The 17,678-nt window shown below is 42.7% G+C and overlaps 1 protein-coding gene across 1 annotated transcript in view; it reads right to left on the reverse strand.

The window, feature by feature from the left end:
- Positions 1-17,678, reverse strand: part of TOP1 (DNA topoisomerase I) — a 66,199-nt gene that overhangs the window by 23,502 nt on the left and 25,019 nt on the right. The window contains exons 3-6 of the mRNA XM_033074959.1: positions 13,368-13,470; positions 3,928-4,054; positions 3,340-3,398; positions 541-636 (exon numbers count right to left, since the gene is read on the reverse strand). Of these exons, the coding sequence (XP_032930850.1) occupies positions 541-636; positions 3,340-3,398; positions 3,928-4,054; positions 13,368-13,470 (385 nt within the window). The remainder of the gene's footprint in view (positions 1-540; positions 637-3,339; positions 3,399-3,927; positions 4,055-13,367; positions 13,471-17,678) is intronic.

Genomic DNA, 17,678 nt, shown 5'->3' on the forward strand with positions numbered 1-17,678 from the left:
TCAGTGGGTTTCCATGTCAGGCAAATATCATGGGTGTTTCTCTTGGAGACAACAACCCTCAGAATAACTTGTGACACATTGAAACTCCAGGCAAACCATGCCAGGCAGGGTAGGCAAACCTGCCCCTGCCTCCTAACAGGCTGACAGTGCATCTTCTGTCTCTTGTGCAGTCATTTCCCTGCCCAACAGAAACCACTGCAGCCACTTAGCTATGTTAATACCTCACGTGCTCACATTTCTGTTTTACAGTCTTCATCAGTCTTTACCTGCCTTCTGGGGTTTTTCTTTTTATTTACTAGTTCTGCAACATTTCACAGCACCATCTGCAGAGGCAGGTAATGGCATTTTGCCTTGCACAGTACAAATACTATCCTTGTGCTGCTCAGAAAACTTGTAACAGCATAAGGAGTCTGGTCTCAGACCTCCCGTACCCATCTCAAGAAGCCTGTGCTGATCACTTGAAATTCCACCTGTTCCCTCAACGTTTTCCTTTTAAAACTGAAGGCAAACATCCAAGTCACCAGCACCCACGCCACTTACTCATCATCCTCTCGAGGTCTCTTCAGGGGTTTGGAGTCCTCTTTAGGAGATGCATAAAACCCATCATCATCTGGTTCATCTTTAATACGTGGTGGACTGCAAGAAGAAGCAAAGAAACACAGTTCTACTTTCAAAGAAGTTGTTTCTTGGAAACCGGCAATGACTAAGTTTTAAGAAATAATCATTGGCAAAATGGGCAGATCTTCCACAAAATGTGCTGCCATCACAAGGCCCTAAAGACTTGAGATGTGTCATCTCCTGAATAGTCACAGATAGTGTAAGGAGAATAATTTAATGACTGTGCATTTGCTATTTCTCAAGCAACATCAAGTTCAATTTCAACAGCTTGAAGTTCATTTTACTTCTCTGAGGTTTTGAGTAAAAACAACTGTAGCTTCCAGCATTTTCAAATACACTTAAAAAAAGAAATGCCTGTGTGGAGTCAAATGCAGGATGTTATTTAATTTCAACTCAATATCTTTATTAAGCCTTTTAAGAGAGAAAAAGATTATCAACTAAACAAAGATTTGAAAGCTATTCCCTGGAATATTTTGCCAACTAAATACTGAGGCATGTGAAAACCAGAAAAGGAAACAAAGATTTGGCAAAGTTAAACAGATCAGTCTCTTTTCACTGTCCAAACTGCAGGAAGCAAACAATCCTGTCCCTTTCAACAGACCACAAAGTTAGCCTCAATGTTTTTAGCTATAATGTCCCAAGATATTAGCAAACAAGAAAAAAAATAGAGTATGAGTGCAAGAGAGACTATTCTGTTAGACAAACTCATTATTTCCATGTTTCAGAGAAGCATTTCACTCATCTTCATAAAGAAAAAGATGTCTCAGAGAGTCCAAAATTGCATTTTGAAGCACTTAGTGCCATCTTGGGCTTCCTTATTCATGTCCCACCAACCATTTCTACATCAAATTGACTCAGTTTCCAAGCCAACGTGCAGATTTTGCAATCAGATGAAGCAGGAGTTAAAATAAGCAGCATTCAGCTTTGTAGACCACAGTCAGCAGGAGACATCAGGGAGTCTCATGTTAGCTGGCAGTGTGTCCATGAAGCAGAACAAGCAGTTTGCTCCTTCACAGCTCTAAAGCCACTGCAGTGCTGGAAGATGCAGCTCAGGGGAGATACAAACAAGCTGCTCTACGAAGCCATTTCTGTTTCACTGTCTGGAATTAACTAAGACACAAGTCTGCAGCACAGAGACAATTGCAAAATGTCTATGGAAAAAAAGGTAATTGTCCCACTTAATATATTTTCTCTTTCAGGCAGAAATGCAGAACTACTCTGTGTAAAGTCAGTAGGAATTTTATCTATTTTAACACTGAAATACTGCACAATGTTTTGTAATGGAAGAAATAAAGTGTGAGTCTGTGAAAAGAAAGGAGCTGTATGACCAAGCTGAACCTTGACTTGCATTGTTTCCAACACTGTAACGCTGCTCATCATACCAAGTCTTGAGGAAGAAAATCAAAACCATCTGAGTGAGGACATTCTTCTCTACAGAACTTGTAAAAGACTATTTCAGCAGGAAAAAAAAAAGAAAATAATTACTTTATTCTTAGCCAGCACTTGGCCCTTGAGGAGGCACAAATGCGATGGCTCCTCAAGGCTTTTCTCAAACAAATGAAAAAATGCTCTTGGACCTAAGGAGGATTCAGCTATCTTGATATGAGAGATTAGCACATCATGCAATTCTGCTGAACAGAGCTGAAGCAGAGGCGAGAGAGAGTTATTAACTGTGTGCTGCACCATGAAACACCTGAATGTCACTGCTTTCTACTTCCAGAGTATTCCCCAAAGGGCCTGGAGATGGCGCCTCTGCCCTGCACCAAGCCTGACTCCTTCCCCTGCATTTTTAAATACGAGCAGGGAAATGAAACAGGTGGAAGAACTCATGTCAAAAGGGCACATTCAAAACAAACAAAGAATACCTAAAAGGTATGTCCCAGGCAGGTGCCTTCTCCCAGCCTCTCTGTATCCACAGAACATGGTGAGACTGGAAAGATTTTGTTTGTTTTGATTTTTAAGTGGACTCATAAACTGAAAGAATCCATGAACCAAGTGGTGTTCTTGACTAACAGATACGGATGGATGCATACATCCACCATACCACACACCTTCAGTCAGTCAGTGGACTGGATTTAGCATCTTAAACATAACCAGTGTCTGGATTGTAAACAAGTCAAAAGAGATCTTGATGGACTATTAAGAAAAGGTACTATTCTAATAATTGCTCACTTCAGGTTTTTAATAAGACTACTTGGCAATGACTGATACAACACTTGAGGTTCTATTATAAGCAAGAATGTAGTACTGGAGTAGGACATCCATGCATTTCCTGAAGGTACTTCTGATTTTACACGTCACTCTTGTCACTCCCCTGCAAAGGCTTCAGGCTGCAGTCACAGCAGGAGAGACACACAGAGGCAATTAACTGGGTCCTGTCTCCAGCAAGCTGTCTGCAGGGTTCAAGTTCCGTTTTTACAACAGAGGTTCTTTCAAATCCAGCTACCAGTGTTCCCATAGTTCAGTCTGTCCTCAGCAGAACCCAGCTCCTGAATACTTAGACAAACACAGCATGTGCAGGCAGACACCAGGTATTCCAGAGCTCCCATCTCCAGTTACTGGGTAAGCAGATCTACCCATTCTCATAATTGAGAAGAACATATCTTCTGAAGGGCTTACGAGAGCTCAAATTTTTTCTCTAAACCAATTGAGAGGATTCAAACACTGAGCAATACAAAGTCAAACTGCAGCTCTTTCTGAATTATAGACTTTATTTCTTACCTGGAGAAACCATTTTCCTTCTCCTTCTTTATTTTTATATCACCAGAAGATGATTTCATCTGAAAAACATAAAAAGTAGGAGCTGTTTAGCATTTTCCAACAAACAACACCGAGTATTTAACTTGCAGAACTGTGACTATCTCCTGTAGTCCTCAGTGATCAACACGACAGAGAGTCAACATTTTCTGCAAGTCTTAGTCAAACCAGTACTTTTTGGCCCTCCAAGTTCCTCAGCAAATTGGAATGAAGTATATAGTTTGTTCTTGCATGGACTGAATGTGATATGACTGATTTTTCTCCCTTGTCTCTGAATCCAAGCTTGGCAAAGTGAAATGCAATGGGAGAAAACGTGGGGTCAGAACACACAGCTCCACAGTGGAAGTGTTTCTATTCACATACCTGCAGATAAAGCCCTTAGGAGTTAATACCTAGCACTCCACAAACAAAGTGTCTGGGTTAGCAGAGGGATAATTCTCTTCAAGTCGATAAAAACTCAGAAGTACAAGCTGTATCTAACCCACTGAGTTTGTACTATTCAGTATTATAAGCCAGACCCATTCTCTTGTCTCCCCGACAGGGGACACCCACCTTCTCTTCCTTTCTCTTCTCCTTGTCTTTATCTTTGTGTTTGTCTTTGTGTTTCTCTGAGCTGCCATCTTTGTGTTTGGTTTTCTCCTTGTCTTTGTGTTTCTTTTCCGAGGAATCTTTGTGCTCACTGCAAGACAAGAGAGCGTGTTTGCAGAGGAGAACACAAGGAGATTTGACTAATACAATTTCCAGGGGTAAAGAGTCACAGGTTTTGATACAAACCCTAGAAGATAAGGGATCACCTTAACAGGAAGATCCACCACAGTCTCCTGTCAGGCACGACCCATTCTCCTTGGGAGGAAGAACAGGAGGGATACCACAAAATCCCAGTTGCCAAGCCTCCATTTCAGGAAACCCTGGATTGCTGAGGAAATCCACAGCTGCTACACTTAAAGCTCAACACTTTAGGATGAATTCCCACTGTCTCTGCTTTTCCTCTTTTCCTAGCCCACATAAAAGGTCACTGGAACAGAGCCGGCAGCCCCGTCAATGCCCGTGTCAGCTTTTGCTCAGACAACAGTTTGTCATTGTAGCAGCTCTCATCTCTGGAACTTAAAGAGAAAACCGCTGATCTCTATTATTCCCAAACAGATGGGAAAACCAGAGCAAACAGGATATGTGATGTCCTTGTGTTTATGCAAAGTCAAACAGAAAAGGCAGGAATAATGCTGCAGTCCTCAGCTGGAGCTATTGATGCCACCACAGCCAGCACAGCTCTGCTCAAACAGCCCCATCCTGTGGGGCAAGAACCCTGCAAAGGTGTTTCCAAGTGAGAGTCTGGACTGTAACTATTCTGGTGTTATGAATAGCAGTATTGAGAGTTTAAATACCTAGAATCTTTAGTCAGAACACAGAAGAAATGAAAACGAGGTTTCTCATGGAATGACAAACCTCGAAGCCAAAAAGTGAGGCAATACTCTCAGGAGACTCAGAATAGAAACATCAAGAACTGGCCACAAGGATTAGCAGCAGTGGTGTGGAAGCCAAGCAACAAGCCTGGCAGTTCTACAGACCTTCAATACACACTTATAAGGTTGTGTGGACTCCCTGAGGTCACCCAGGGCTTTAGCAAGTCAAAGGCATGGTGTAAATCAGCATGGATAGGCACCAACCAAGCTGCCTTCCTCATGCTGCCTGTTCACACTTGCCCTTCTCAGCACTTGACTCCCATCACTGCTGTTCTCTGGGACACACTGTGCTTCTCCTTAGGATTACAAAATGCACTACAAAGCTTTCCTAGAAAAAGGCACTTTCCTTATTTCAGTTATTTCAACACTCAGGTGCAAGCCCAAACTAATCTGGGTGAACACAGCCCTGAAAAACAAGCTGGGAATGCTGGGCAAGAGTATGATTTTTAAAAATTACAGATTGAGTTTTCCTTGTCACAGAAACAGACTGCAGAAAGGTTGATGGCTACAGAGAGCAAGCAGCACATTAACCAGTTCCCACAGTCTGTGCTGATGAGGAGCAAGGCACAATCACAGACACAAACACACCAACCCACAACCCAGCTTACAACTGCAGACGCCAGCATGGACAAATGCATGTGAACCTGCCAAAGGTCTAAATAATTCAAGCCCAGAGCAGCTTGAATAATAACACTCCAATAAATATACATTGAATAAATTGAATAAACACACACCAGCTATTCTAGCTCAAGCAGCTAAAGCATGAAAATCCATCTCTGAAGGAAATCAGTATATTCACATATTGTGTGACACTAAGAGATCAGCAGCAAGAAAAACCAGTTTCATTTTAACTCTCTAGCAACCTCTTCATACAAAGCAGTGAAGACCTATCTGAACATCAAAAGGCAACAGACACTCTAGGAATGCTTGCAGTTAGACACACAGCACCACATGTTGCCTGTGAGCAGACTCAACAACTGCAGACTATTCTTACCCAGCAGATCATGTTATGTACAGTGTGCTCAGGACATGCGAGTACAGACACGGAACATCCTGACACTGGATCCTGGAAATCCACAACATGCCTGCTGTTCCTGCTCTCAGACCTCTCATCCAGCTTCTGTACCCTGTTTATTCATCAGTATTCCAAACTCAAGGCACCTATGTAATTTTCCTTTGCTCCAATCAGATTCCTTGACTGAAAGCAAAAACCCCACACAGTACCGATAATTTTTAAACTCAGGAAGGTCTGGAAACTCTGACTTGATATCTTGCACTGGTATCTATATGCCAGGTACCCCATTTACCAAAGATTTAAGACTGACGTTCAATATCAATGATCAATATTCAACCTTCCTTTATTGATCCAAGTTCTGGATGCCCCATCTCTGTATTCAAGCCAGGTTGGACAGGGCTTGGACAACCTGGTCTGGTGGAAGGTGTCCCTGCCCATGGCAGGGTGTGGAATGAGATGAGCCTTAAGGTCCCTTTCAACCCAAACCATTCTGTGATTCTTCAATTCTAACATTAAAAAAACCCCATAAATACACACAAGGCTCGGATCCATCTTGTTCTTTCCAAGTCTACTTGTGTTTATATTCTGACTCTTTCTTTTTCTTATTTGACATTTAAATCCTACCTGAAATAACATGTTTCACTCAGACATTAATTTGTATTGTTAAAGCATGGTACACACTGCAACCACTGGAGTTAGTGCTCTGAGGTAAAATTCATGGCAGTGGCTGTTGCTTGGGAGTTTGAAATAGCAAAAAAAAACAAACCCCAAAATACAGAAACATTTGGTTTTCCAAAACCTCACTAGCAGCCAAAACACCAGCTTTCAGTATGACACTGGAAGAGCCCTGGGATGTACACAAAGCATGATTAAAAGCAAACTAATGGATGACAATCTAGATTGGCAAAGCTAAGATTAAAACAGAAACAAAATCCCATTGGCCTAGAGAGGCAGAGACAGTATTTGTGAGCTGAATGCTTACAGAACTACAGCTAGAATAAAAAAAGTGCTAAAACCTCTATAAACTTAGGCTGGTTTAAGTAGAAGCTCAAATGACATCCTTCTTGACAGAGAGTAAGTGGCCAGCATTGAAAAGCTGTCATGCAATCTAATCTAAATTTTTCAGCACAGTGTCTCAGATTTTTCAGCCAGAATCAAGAAGTCTGGCTTCCTGACTCAGTCTTAGTTGTTGGTCTTACTTTAATTTTTTAATCCTAAGACTATCCTTCCCCTTTGCTCTGAATGAGCAGTAAATTTCTCACCCAAGCAACGTGGGCTCAGATAACCTAAGGAAACTCAGTCTCTAGTTTCACTCTGCAGCTTCATTTTCCAAAGATCAGCACTGGTGGCTTGGTCTCGAGGTCCTGCTTGCTGCTGCTCACGGTGACTGGAAGGAATTCCCTAGATAAAAATCTGGTATCATGTACTTTTCACTCCAATGTTGAAAGAGAGCATAAATTTCTTTCCCTTATTTGTAAGTAGCCTATTTGCCAGCCCTGTGTGTTTCCAGACACTGGACCACAGCTCTTGAACAACGCAGCACAAAACTTCTGACATGTGCATCAAAAAAGGCTTGTGCCCCTCTGCTCTTGGAGGGATGGAAATCTCCATCTCCCAGAAAAGCTCCCTTGGAAATGAGCTGGTAACAAAAGCCTCAAGCAATAATCCTTAAAAGAGGAACTTCTTTTTTTCTCCCAAAGCAAAGCAAGTTGCTTGCATATTAACTGCAGTCAAGCTGAGCTGATTTGGTCTTTCATTTGGCTCAGACATACATGTGAGCCTACAGGGAACACAATTTAACTACCACACTAATATCAAAAGAAAAGAGAAGGCAACAGGATGCCATCCTTACTCTGAAGATGGAGTTTCAGCCTTCTATCAGAAAGCTATTTCAGACAATCCCAAAGCTATTATTAGGAGGGAATGGGAACAATTTAAAGATCAGAAGTCTGTCTTCCTGGTCAATTCAAAACTGGATGAAAAAAATCACTTTTCTTTAAAGAAACCAAGCAAAATGGTCTCAAGATCACATGCACACCGCTAATTTTATCTTGAATTCATTGTTCAGAGCTCTGTGAATCCTTTGTTACCTTTGCTGCACATACCTCTCTGCCAAGAAGCCAGCTTGGAGTCATGGAAGTAGGACAGCAAAACCCCCGCAAAATAGAGGGAAGCTCCAGGGGAAGTCAGCCTGAAAACAGGACAACTGGATCATAACAATTGCTCATGCCCAGCCCTGCTGGCAAAGTAAGGTCTTCCTCCTCACCCAGACCACTGCAGCTGCATCACTGCAACAGGACTCAGAGCTGTGCCTCTTGAAGGTGTTTAATGCTGGAGGTGTTTAAACCTGCACTGTTTGCGTGTTTTTAAGGCAACCAAGTGCAGCGGAGATCACATTAACACAGGCAGAACAGGGATTACATCATCTCCAGGTGTATCATGGTACTACTGGCTTAGTTCAGACAAAGGCCAGGTGAGTACACACATTTCCTGAAGCACTCCATCCTTTGTGCCAGCTTGCTTACTGCCTTCCATTTACAGTTTTAGTGTAAACAAGGACATCTAAAGGCTGCGGAGAGCTCAGGCTGAAGCACATGAAGCAGAAAATGCATCAGAAGAAGCCATTTCCCCTGCCTGTAGGAGAGAGGAGAGGGAGAGGAAGGGAGCCCAAGCACCTGGCAGCAGCTGCTCAGGCCGAGATCACATGGGAAAGTCACAAGTGGAAAGTGTTTCCAAAGAACAGCAGATGTGCAGATCACAGCTTCCTCCTTCAAACTGCAACAGCTTCGCAGTAATTTAACACTGCATTCTTCAGGTGCCATTTATGTACGTTAATAATCCCTTCCCAGGCCTTTTCCATTCCAGCTTCAAAACCACAAGCTGGGAAGGATGCTGTATCTAAAGTGTCTCTTGTTTCCTCTCTCTGCTGTAATTAGCTCGTGACAGGGAATCTGCTACTAGCGGGTGCCAGAGCCGGTTGCCATCGGAGCTGTGCCTACTCGGGAGCTGCTGCAGCACAACTGAAGCGTAAAATAACAGGGAGTTGTGATTTCAGTGCAGCCTAAAACCACGATGGGGACAGGGCACAGGTGACACAGCCCCTGTCTCCTTTGACGCAATCCAGTATTAATGGAAACCTGTGATCACATCCAGGCTAATGCACACCAAGGGAGAGCTGCCTGTGCAGGGAGCACTTCCAAAGCAGCAGTACCCCAGGGAAGGACAGGTTTTCTGCTGCCTTGCAGGATATTGTGCTGTTAGAGGGTTATCATATGGAATTACAGGGAATAAACACGTGAGCCCCAAAGGTTTTGCTGGGTTTCTGGCAATGCAATATAACAACCTGAAATCATTCTTCTCAGTGGTGAAAGCAGTGTTTTCACAGATAACAGATCAAGCCTTCAACAAGAGGAACACGATAAAAAGCTGGACTAATCAAATTTTAGGAATAAGAACAATATCCACACATTGAAATGAGGATCATACTTAGCACATGGTTTCTATGGACATGTGAGAATTAAGTAGACTAGTCATTAAAAAGCAAAAATTTTCACTACTGGAAAGCAGTGTCACAATAGAAAACTGCTCAAGGTGAACTGTGCACAAAAGTGGGGCAGAAAAACAAACTCACCTGTGCTAGCAAACAGCAGGTGTGAAGTCTTTTTTAAAATTGCATTTATCCCTACATTGGGTATCCCTGCCTCTTCCTGCCCCCAACATGCACCATTCCAAGCAGATCAGGATGGCACAATAAACCAGGGGAGGTGTGCAAGAAATCTGAACTGAAATTTGTCTTCATCCATGGCTAGCAAATGCCTGGAATCTGTGTTTTTCCTAGCAAAACCATAAAATTAGAAGATGCCAGTGAAGATCAGGTCTGGCAATCCCTTCTGTGTGCTGTGCCTCGGTTCATCCCAAGCTGTGATCACAGGAGATTTAGTAAATGAAGGAAATATGCAATCTGACAGAAGATTTTCTTCCTGCGGCTCCGGTGCTTGTCAGGCTGACAGCAAGCTCAGCGCTGCAGAGCAGCCTCTGCACTGCCCTCCCCTGCCACAGCCAGCTCCTGGCAGCCCACCCTCCCTGCAGAGTGCCCAGGACACCTGGCACAGACACACCTGTTACTGCCAGCACCTCCAACCCGCTCCCTGACAAGGCTTGGCTTCAAAGGACCTGTTATTCCATTATTTTCTGTGGTCTACTTGTCTGAAACACTCAACTCCCACAGATCAGAAACCTATTGCCACATGGGATTTGTTTCATTTTATTTTTATAACCACTGACATTTATATTTAATGGATGTGTATTAGATTTTTGTTTGGAGACCAGGAAGTACACGGCTGAGAAAATGAGCAAAAACCCACAATTTGTTGGATTGTGATGTGTATTTATTCCTTGATACAGACTGTTCTTAAGTGGGCTTTGTATTTTCTTTCCTTGAGGGGTGACAGGGAGGTCTGAGGCACACAAATGTTCTCTCCCAGTTTACTACAGCTGTAAATGAGTGGTTAAGACACAGAAGTGTCATCTTGTGAGTGGGAGAGGAGGAAAGCAAGAACCAAAATTAAGAAGTTCTACATACCACTCCACACACTTCTGTCATATGAAATCAAAATTGTCTATTTTAGGTATTTCAGAGACTTATCTTGGCAGTTTAGATCCTTCAAAGTCTGGATACAAGAAACATTTATTCTCCTGTATTGGAGTTGTTCTCTCTTCTTGATGCAGGTTTTATTTTAAAAGCCTTTTTTCAGTACAGGACAGGAAATGAAACTGTCAAACTATTACAGACAGACACAAAAATGATCTGCTTCACACACAACCACACACTGCTCCTAGATGTGCTCAGTGCGCACTGTGTTTCTCAGAATGCAATCAGGGGCTCTTCACATACCACGGATAAAATGTCACACAGGTACCAATCCAAGTCCCCCAGAAAACAATGCCTTCAATTTCTGCTAAAGCACCATTCAACCTCTTTGGAGAACTACCAAAGATACAGCAACACAGCAGCTCTTCTGAAATACAGAATGGATTTTCTGAAGATTTACATTCAATTCGATAAATCTAAGATAAACTTTTCCAAAAGATTAATTTACAGCCTTTTATAAAGTGCTTTAAAAATTCTTCATATGGGTAAAAATCACTGAAACCCCCCACCCTGTTCTTGTTTCCTGGAGAATTTTTTTTTAATTTCTACCAGATTCATGGCTATTTTTCGCTTGTTTCTCACTGTCAAAGGAGAAACTTCAGTACAAACAGGCAGGCATTTTTCTTTCAAACAACAGTAATCTAAAATCCGATTCTCACAGCAACTTACATTTATGGAATTGCATGGGTGACAGCTGAATCAAAGCATTTAGGGAAGAAATGTTTAAATTTCAATTATTTCTATGAAATTTTGTTACAGGTCTGCTGTTTTTACACAGCAAAGAGCCAGGTACCCTGTGAACGACTGAGCATAAATGGGATAGTGAAGATTCTGGAGTGTTCCTAAAGGAGTGATCTCAAGAGGATCACAGACATGTCCATGTATGTTAACTTTCCAGAGAACCACCTTCAAAACCAAATCTCTAGATTCAGCAATATAATACACTCATTTTTAAGGTAGTAGCTTTGAAAGGCAGAGTGTGCATCAGTCTGGGAGAGAGAAGCCCTTCCTTGTGCAAGAACCTGGGGGGCAAAGCATTATGGTGTTATCTCTCCCCAAAAATGCTTTGAACAAACCCCTGCACATGCATGCACTCAGTGACACCACCCACAGAGAGGGACCTTGTTTTGGGACCCCAGCATGCAGCAGATCCTGTGCTCACAGGACACACAAGCACTTAACAGAGACATGAAAACAACTGGGAGCATTAGGCACAGTGCCTAGAAAACATGATGCATTTCCCAGAGGGATTTCAAGACAACATGGTAGGGAGGAAGGAAGTATTTCAAGATAAGGCATGATTACATGTCACCTCCTGAGCTCCACCTCACAAAACATCACAGCCATTCTATCTTCTTTCCACTCTTTTGGTAATTATTGTTTGCAAAGTCAGCTTCAAGTTACGAACCATAATTAGTTCTTCCAGTTAAAACCATGCTGACCATTTCCAACTCCTACACAAATGAAGTCAAAGCATTAATGAATTTGGGAATTTAAAGACAGTGCTTACATTACTCCTTACAAAAGAATGTGCTGTGCTAAGATTTCAGGAGAATGGATTTTCAAGCAAAGCAATGAACATTTGGAAACGTGAGGCAGTCAGTTTTGTGGTGCATGATGACGATCAGGAAAATAAAAACTAAAAATCAAGGCAATATAGACATGTGAACAAAGGCAAAGAGCATGCATAAAGCATTTCATCCTTGTTGAGAGAACCAGCAAATACAAGTTTTTTGGCCTAGGGTTTCTTCTCCATCATAGACACATTATGGAACAGTAGGCTTGTGTAACTTCTCACAAGATCACAGAAAATTCAAATCAAGTGTGAGCCCAATAAGACAAACCCACTATTCTGCACAGACTCCCTCCTTTTCATGCTTCTTTTTAATAGAAATCATTGTTAACACACACTTTTTTGTTCCTTTTCAGCTGTGCTATCACAGTTGCACAGCAACTACTTAATACACCCGCTTGCCCACAGCATAAACACTGTCATTCACCAAGTGTCACACCAAAAACTCGCCCTCCATGGACTAGTTTTTCCAAGTTTTGGTGCCAATTTAGGCTCCATGACATTTGTGTGTCAGGAGTTACAACAAGGAAAATTTCCCTGAGTAACATCTTAGCTGTGACATACTTGCCCTGTGCTCCACCACACCAAATCATCACACAGACCTCCACACCCTGGTTCCTGCAGCTCACAGCCCAGGCTAGAGAGCAACTGGACCAAGGAATTCAGCAGCTCAAGAGCTACAGGCCATCACATCAATGTGGGTGACCTAGCAAGTGACTGGCATCAAACATCCAGTGGCAGTGCAGTGTATAAATCACACAGAACAGCACACAGTCCTTTGGGATCCATCTAACCCAGCAGTTTCCCAGGGCTGCCTCACACAGCTGAGATACTCAGCCACTGTGGTGGCAGGCAAGGACACCACCATCTTTCTAATTATGAGAAGGCTTAGTAGCCACATGGGGGTCTCCCTGTGCTAAAGCAGTGGGGATTTACACCAGCATGAAGAGAGCTCCACATTTCTGGCAAACAACTGGAACCACACACAAAAGATTATGAACAAAACCCATCAACCTGCATGAAGGTGAGGCTAGTTTTCTACACCTTTAACAACACTAAGCTACAATAATCTTTTATACATTAGTATCATCTCACATTTGCAACATGGAAACATTCAGCCACCCACACCGAAATGCAGGCAATGACAAAAATCAGGCTTAAAGCACCTACACTCATAAAAACCACACTCAAAATGTAGCAATTCCATACTCATTTATTATCAGAGTGCTTCTTGGAAGACTGCACATTCAATGGTGTTTTAGCCTACAAAGACTTCATCCACTTTTTCCTCACCTATTACTGTGCTTGGACTTTTCCCGGTCTTTTTCCTTGTCCTTCTTGTGCTCTTTGTGCCGGTGTTCTCGGTCTTTGTGTTTATCTTTGTGTTTGTGAGAATCTGTAAGCAGAGAGGCAAAACAAAAGAAATTAAATTGGGAGAAAACTCCACATCTCCCTGGTGAACCTCTGCATTTTACCCCACCACACTCTAGTACTTCTGTGATCCAAAATTTGTAACAAAAATCTTGGTTTCAGCGGTCCTAAATGGATTCATTGTTCCTGCAGCACAAGTTAATTCATCTTGGCAACAGCTGCATTTACATGGTCTTTAGTTCAACGACCTTTAAGTGCTTTATAGACCCTGAAGAAATGCAACCCTTCCATTAACTAGGTACCTATTGATACAGCAAGTTCAATCTTATTTGGCAGACGGGCAGCCTGGCTTCCTATGCCTCCAGGTATTCATGCTGAATACACAAAAAGGATATAGGAACAAAGCACAAAGCTAAGGTGTCAGGCCTGTTGAATCCCAAAATTTAATACTTCTACTTCCACAAGTATTTAATCTTGACAAAGCATCCTTCCCTTCTCCCTGCTCTGAATGAAAACCATTTTATTCTTACCCCCAACAGTACACAACAGGACAGGCAGAAAGCAAGAAAAATGGGGAGCAGTGGCAGAAAATTAAAAGAAAGGGTAAAAGGAGAAAGGATTCTCTCCTCCTGCTTCTCTACTGCAGAACACATTCACCTCCCTCTGACAACAGCCCCACCAAAAAAATCCAACCTGACAGCTGTAATGAGCTGTGTTGGTGGTCACCCACCTACACAGGTCAGGGCTGGTCCCAATTATGTGACAGGTCAGAAATGGGAGTTGGCACTCAAGTGAATCTGCGGGAACACAGTAATTTTATTGCTATCTGCTTCTACTCTGAGTGACACTTCCCATCCTCAGTGACAACTGTGCTGTACAACGAAATCCTTTAAAGCACCAAGAAAATGAATTCAGCAGAGAAAAAGAGCAACACGGTTGAATTGCAAATAAACACACTCACAAGGGTTTTTAAACAAGTATATTAAAATGAAGCTGAGGCTGAACTAGCACCTCAGAACTGCCTCAAAGGCCACTTAAAGTCAAGGTCAGTGTGATGGGAGGAATACACGCAATACCCAAAGACTCCCCCCAGGTTTTGTTTTGAACATGCTACTCTAAGTAACCAAAATTAAGCAAGCTCTTCAGGAAACCTGAAAAGCTGTGCTGACTTTGGCAATTGTTTTTCAGATACCAGTGCTGGAATTTTCACCACAGATCTTGGATGTAAGGTACTAATGCCCAATTAATTGTAAAGATGCTACCATGCCTCTAAAAAGACTCCTATCCCTGCACTAAGAATCGGAAACTGCAACAAAAGGATTTTGTGACTTCCAGAGTCACATGGGAAATGCACTGCAGAGCCAGAACAAGCCTCAGCCTCCTGACTCCAAGTCTTTTGCCACAAATTCATTTTTCTCCTTAACTGACACCAGCTCTTAAAACCTCAAAACATTCAGCTGGATTTAGAAGAAACATACCCACAGAACATGATTTTAACCTATTGCTTTCTGTAACTCCAGGGTATGCTTTCAGATACCTGCAGGAAGACAACATAAATGAATACAGGAATACTGTCATTCAAGCCTCTGAGTTGCCTTCTGCACCTTTCCTCCACCCCCCTGAATTCAGCAATGTCTCCTATTGCTCCCATGTACACAGTGCATGCGTTTAAATCACAGGGCTTAAGTTTTCTGTATTTTGATAAACAGGCACGTGGCAGGTTATGTGGAACATTTGGTGTTACAGCATAAAGCACCCAAGAGTTTTCAAGTACCTAAAGAGCAAAATCTCTTTCGCAGCAGGCAGAGTCTGCAGGCATCTCTAGCAAATTGTGTGGGGACTGGACACCCACACGCTCTGAACTGCAGAGAAGCAATTTCTCTGAGCCCTTCTTCCCACCAGGACAACACACATTTCACTGGCAAAAATGTTTTCGCAGTGCGTTTCACACTTGTGATTCTTCAGTTCAGCCAGGAGCTGGAAGCTCTGGCTGTTTGCAAACTGCCTGGGGTTTATTCCATAGAGGGTTTACTCACTGATTCCCACAGCCCTGCTGCAGCAAACAGCAGCTATTTACCCTTGATGAATAGGTACATTGCGAGAGAAAGCAGCACGATGCTGCTCACAGAGCTATGTACAGTCACTGTACAGCACACACACAATCCATTTTTCCTATCAACCAATCAATGGGAAATGTGTGTGACTGTACTCAGTGCTGTTCTCTTTAGAACTAAGAGCCACACAATAACTCATCACCAAGAAAAGCAGAAAACAGAACAGTTTATCTTGAGCACCAGATTTCTTTGCAGCTGATTAGTGCTTTACAGCTAAAATTAATATTTAGTCTGGGAAAGCAGATCCAGGAATACACCCTAGAACTGCTGGAGTTGGGTATCTGTTTCCTCAACCCTTGGCTCTGCTTACAATGATTTGGTATTTTCAGACAATTAAAGCCTGGCACTCTAGGGAGGGAAAAAAAAAAAAAAAAAGCTTGACCAGTTAAACTAGCTCTGCTTGTTAGGATTTATTGCCAGACAGCTCAGCTTTCCTTTGCTGTCTACCACAGGATTGCTAACAAGAAGGTCTTCCACAGAGCTATTCTGGCTCAAAGGCCACAGTGGCTGGGGAACAATGGGTCCAGTGCATGGTGCTGAATCAAAAGCAAAAAGATGTCAGGGCAGAGCTACCTGGTTTTCCTCACTATGAGCAACACTTTAAATGTAGTTACTTCCATGGAGGTGAGCTCCCAAGCACATCACCTTAGGGTTAAATTATTCTAGAATATTTGCCTAGAGTATGAATACACGGTGCTGCTTTCTGACACAATGCCATGAGGTAGGTTAAGAATGAAGACTTCAAAAGAGTTTATTAAATAGTCTTGAACTGACATAGATATGTCCTCAGAAGGCATTAAAGCTCTGTGTCTTTCTTTTATTTTGTAGAGGGTGGAGTTGGATGAAGTTCAGGAGACTGGGTCATTCAAAAGCATAGGATTCTTTTTTTTGGCATTCTACACAAAAATGCTTTGTTCCAGACTGGCTTTATCTAGGAGCCCATGCCAATGGATATTTGGTGGCTGATGTGAAACAAGTTGAAGCCATTTCACTCTCATTTGTGTACCCACTTGCCAGGAGTCAGTGCAGCATCACCTCTGACTGAACCACACAGGCAACAGATGCCTGAGCTGGGAACGGGGCCACCTCACTCCCAGCCTCATCAGCACACAGGCAATCAACGGGAAGTGTTCCTGTCTGTAATGTATCTTCCTCGATATATTTAGCATATTGATTCCTAGAAGAATCTTCCAGCCTCCAGTAACTCTCTCCCAGCTTGCAGCTGATCAGTAGTTGACTAAGTCCAGCCTCACATCACCTACGGAAAAGAGTTCTGACATTATCACACATTCAGATAGATTTGTTTCCTGCCTTTTATGTATTCCAGTCAGTATGTCTGTTCCCTCTAACACTAAACAAGGAGATAAATACTATTTCTTCTCCAGGACCATTAGCAAAACCCACCATCTACTGTGAGCAAAGTTTAAACCCCCAAAAGCTTATGTGACATTTAAATATTTCTGAAAATGCAAAGTCTCTCTTCAGCACAAGGTTACAGCAGGGACAGGGGTTATGCTCACTGGGCAAGGATCCATTACCCCTGAGGCTTTCCCTTCAGTATCCTCTAACCCAAACAGAGCTTTTGGCATCTCTTCTGTTCTAGAAAGCTTGATGTCTCTGGCACTGGATCTCTGTCTGTTAATGCTGAGCCTGGTATGTCTCCAAGAGATTACCACAGTCCCTGTACTATTCCTGCCATTCCCCTGCACCTCCAACAAATCACAAGCAGCTCTGCATTTTTGTAGGGTTGATTCATCTTTTAACTCTGTTAGATTACAAGGATGCTGATTTAAGGATGGGAAATTCTAAGCACTTTTGGTCTGTGGCTCTGTGTTGTTCCCCGCTCCGCCTTCGCTCCAGCGCTGAGTCCCCAGGGAAAGGTTGAGTCATAACCCTATTTGCAATACTTGTATATGTGTCTGCCTGGAACGGGGAAGTTTTACTCTTTATCCAGGAACACAGCTGTAAAAGGTCAGGCATCTCCAACTGCAGCATGGCAAGAACAGGGATGAAGGCAAAGTCTCTTCCAGCAGGCTCTTGTCAAGTCCCAACAGATGGCAGAGGTGAGCGGTCCCCTTTCACAACAAGGACAACCCTTGGCTTAATTAGTCTGGTGACA

The sequence above is a fragment of the Catharus ustulatus genome, chromosome 17 (assembly GCF_009819885.2).
Source record: "Catharus ustulatus isolate bCatUst1 chromosome 17, bCatUst1.pri.v2, whole genome shotgun sequence".
In the NCBI taxonomy this organism is placed as follows: domain Eukaryota; kingdom Metazoa; phylum Chordata; class Aves; order Passeriformes; family Turdidae; genus Catharus; species Catharus ustulatus.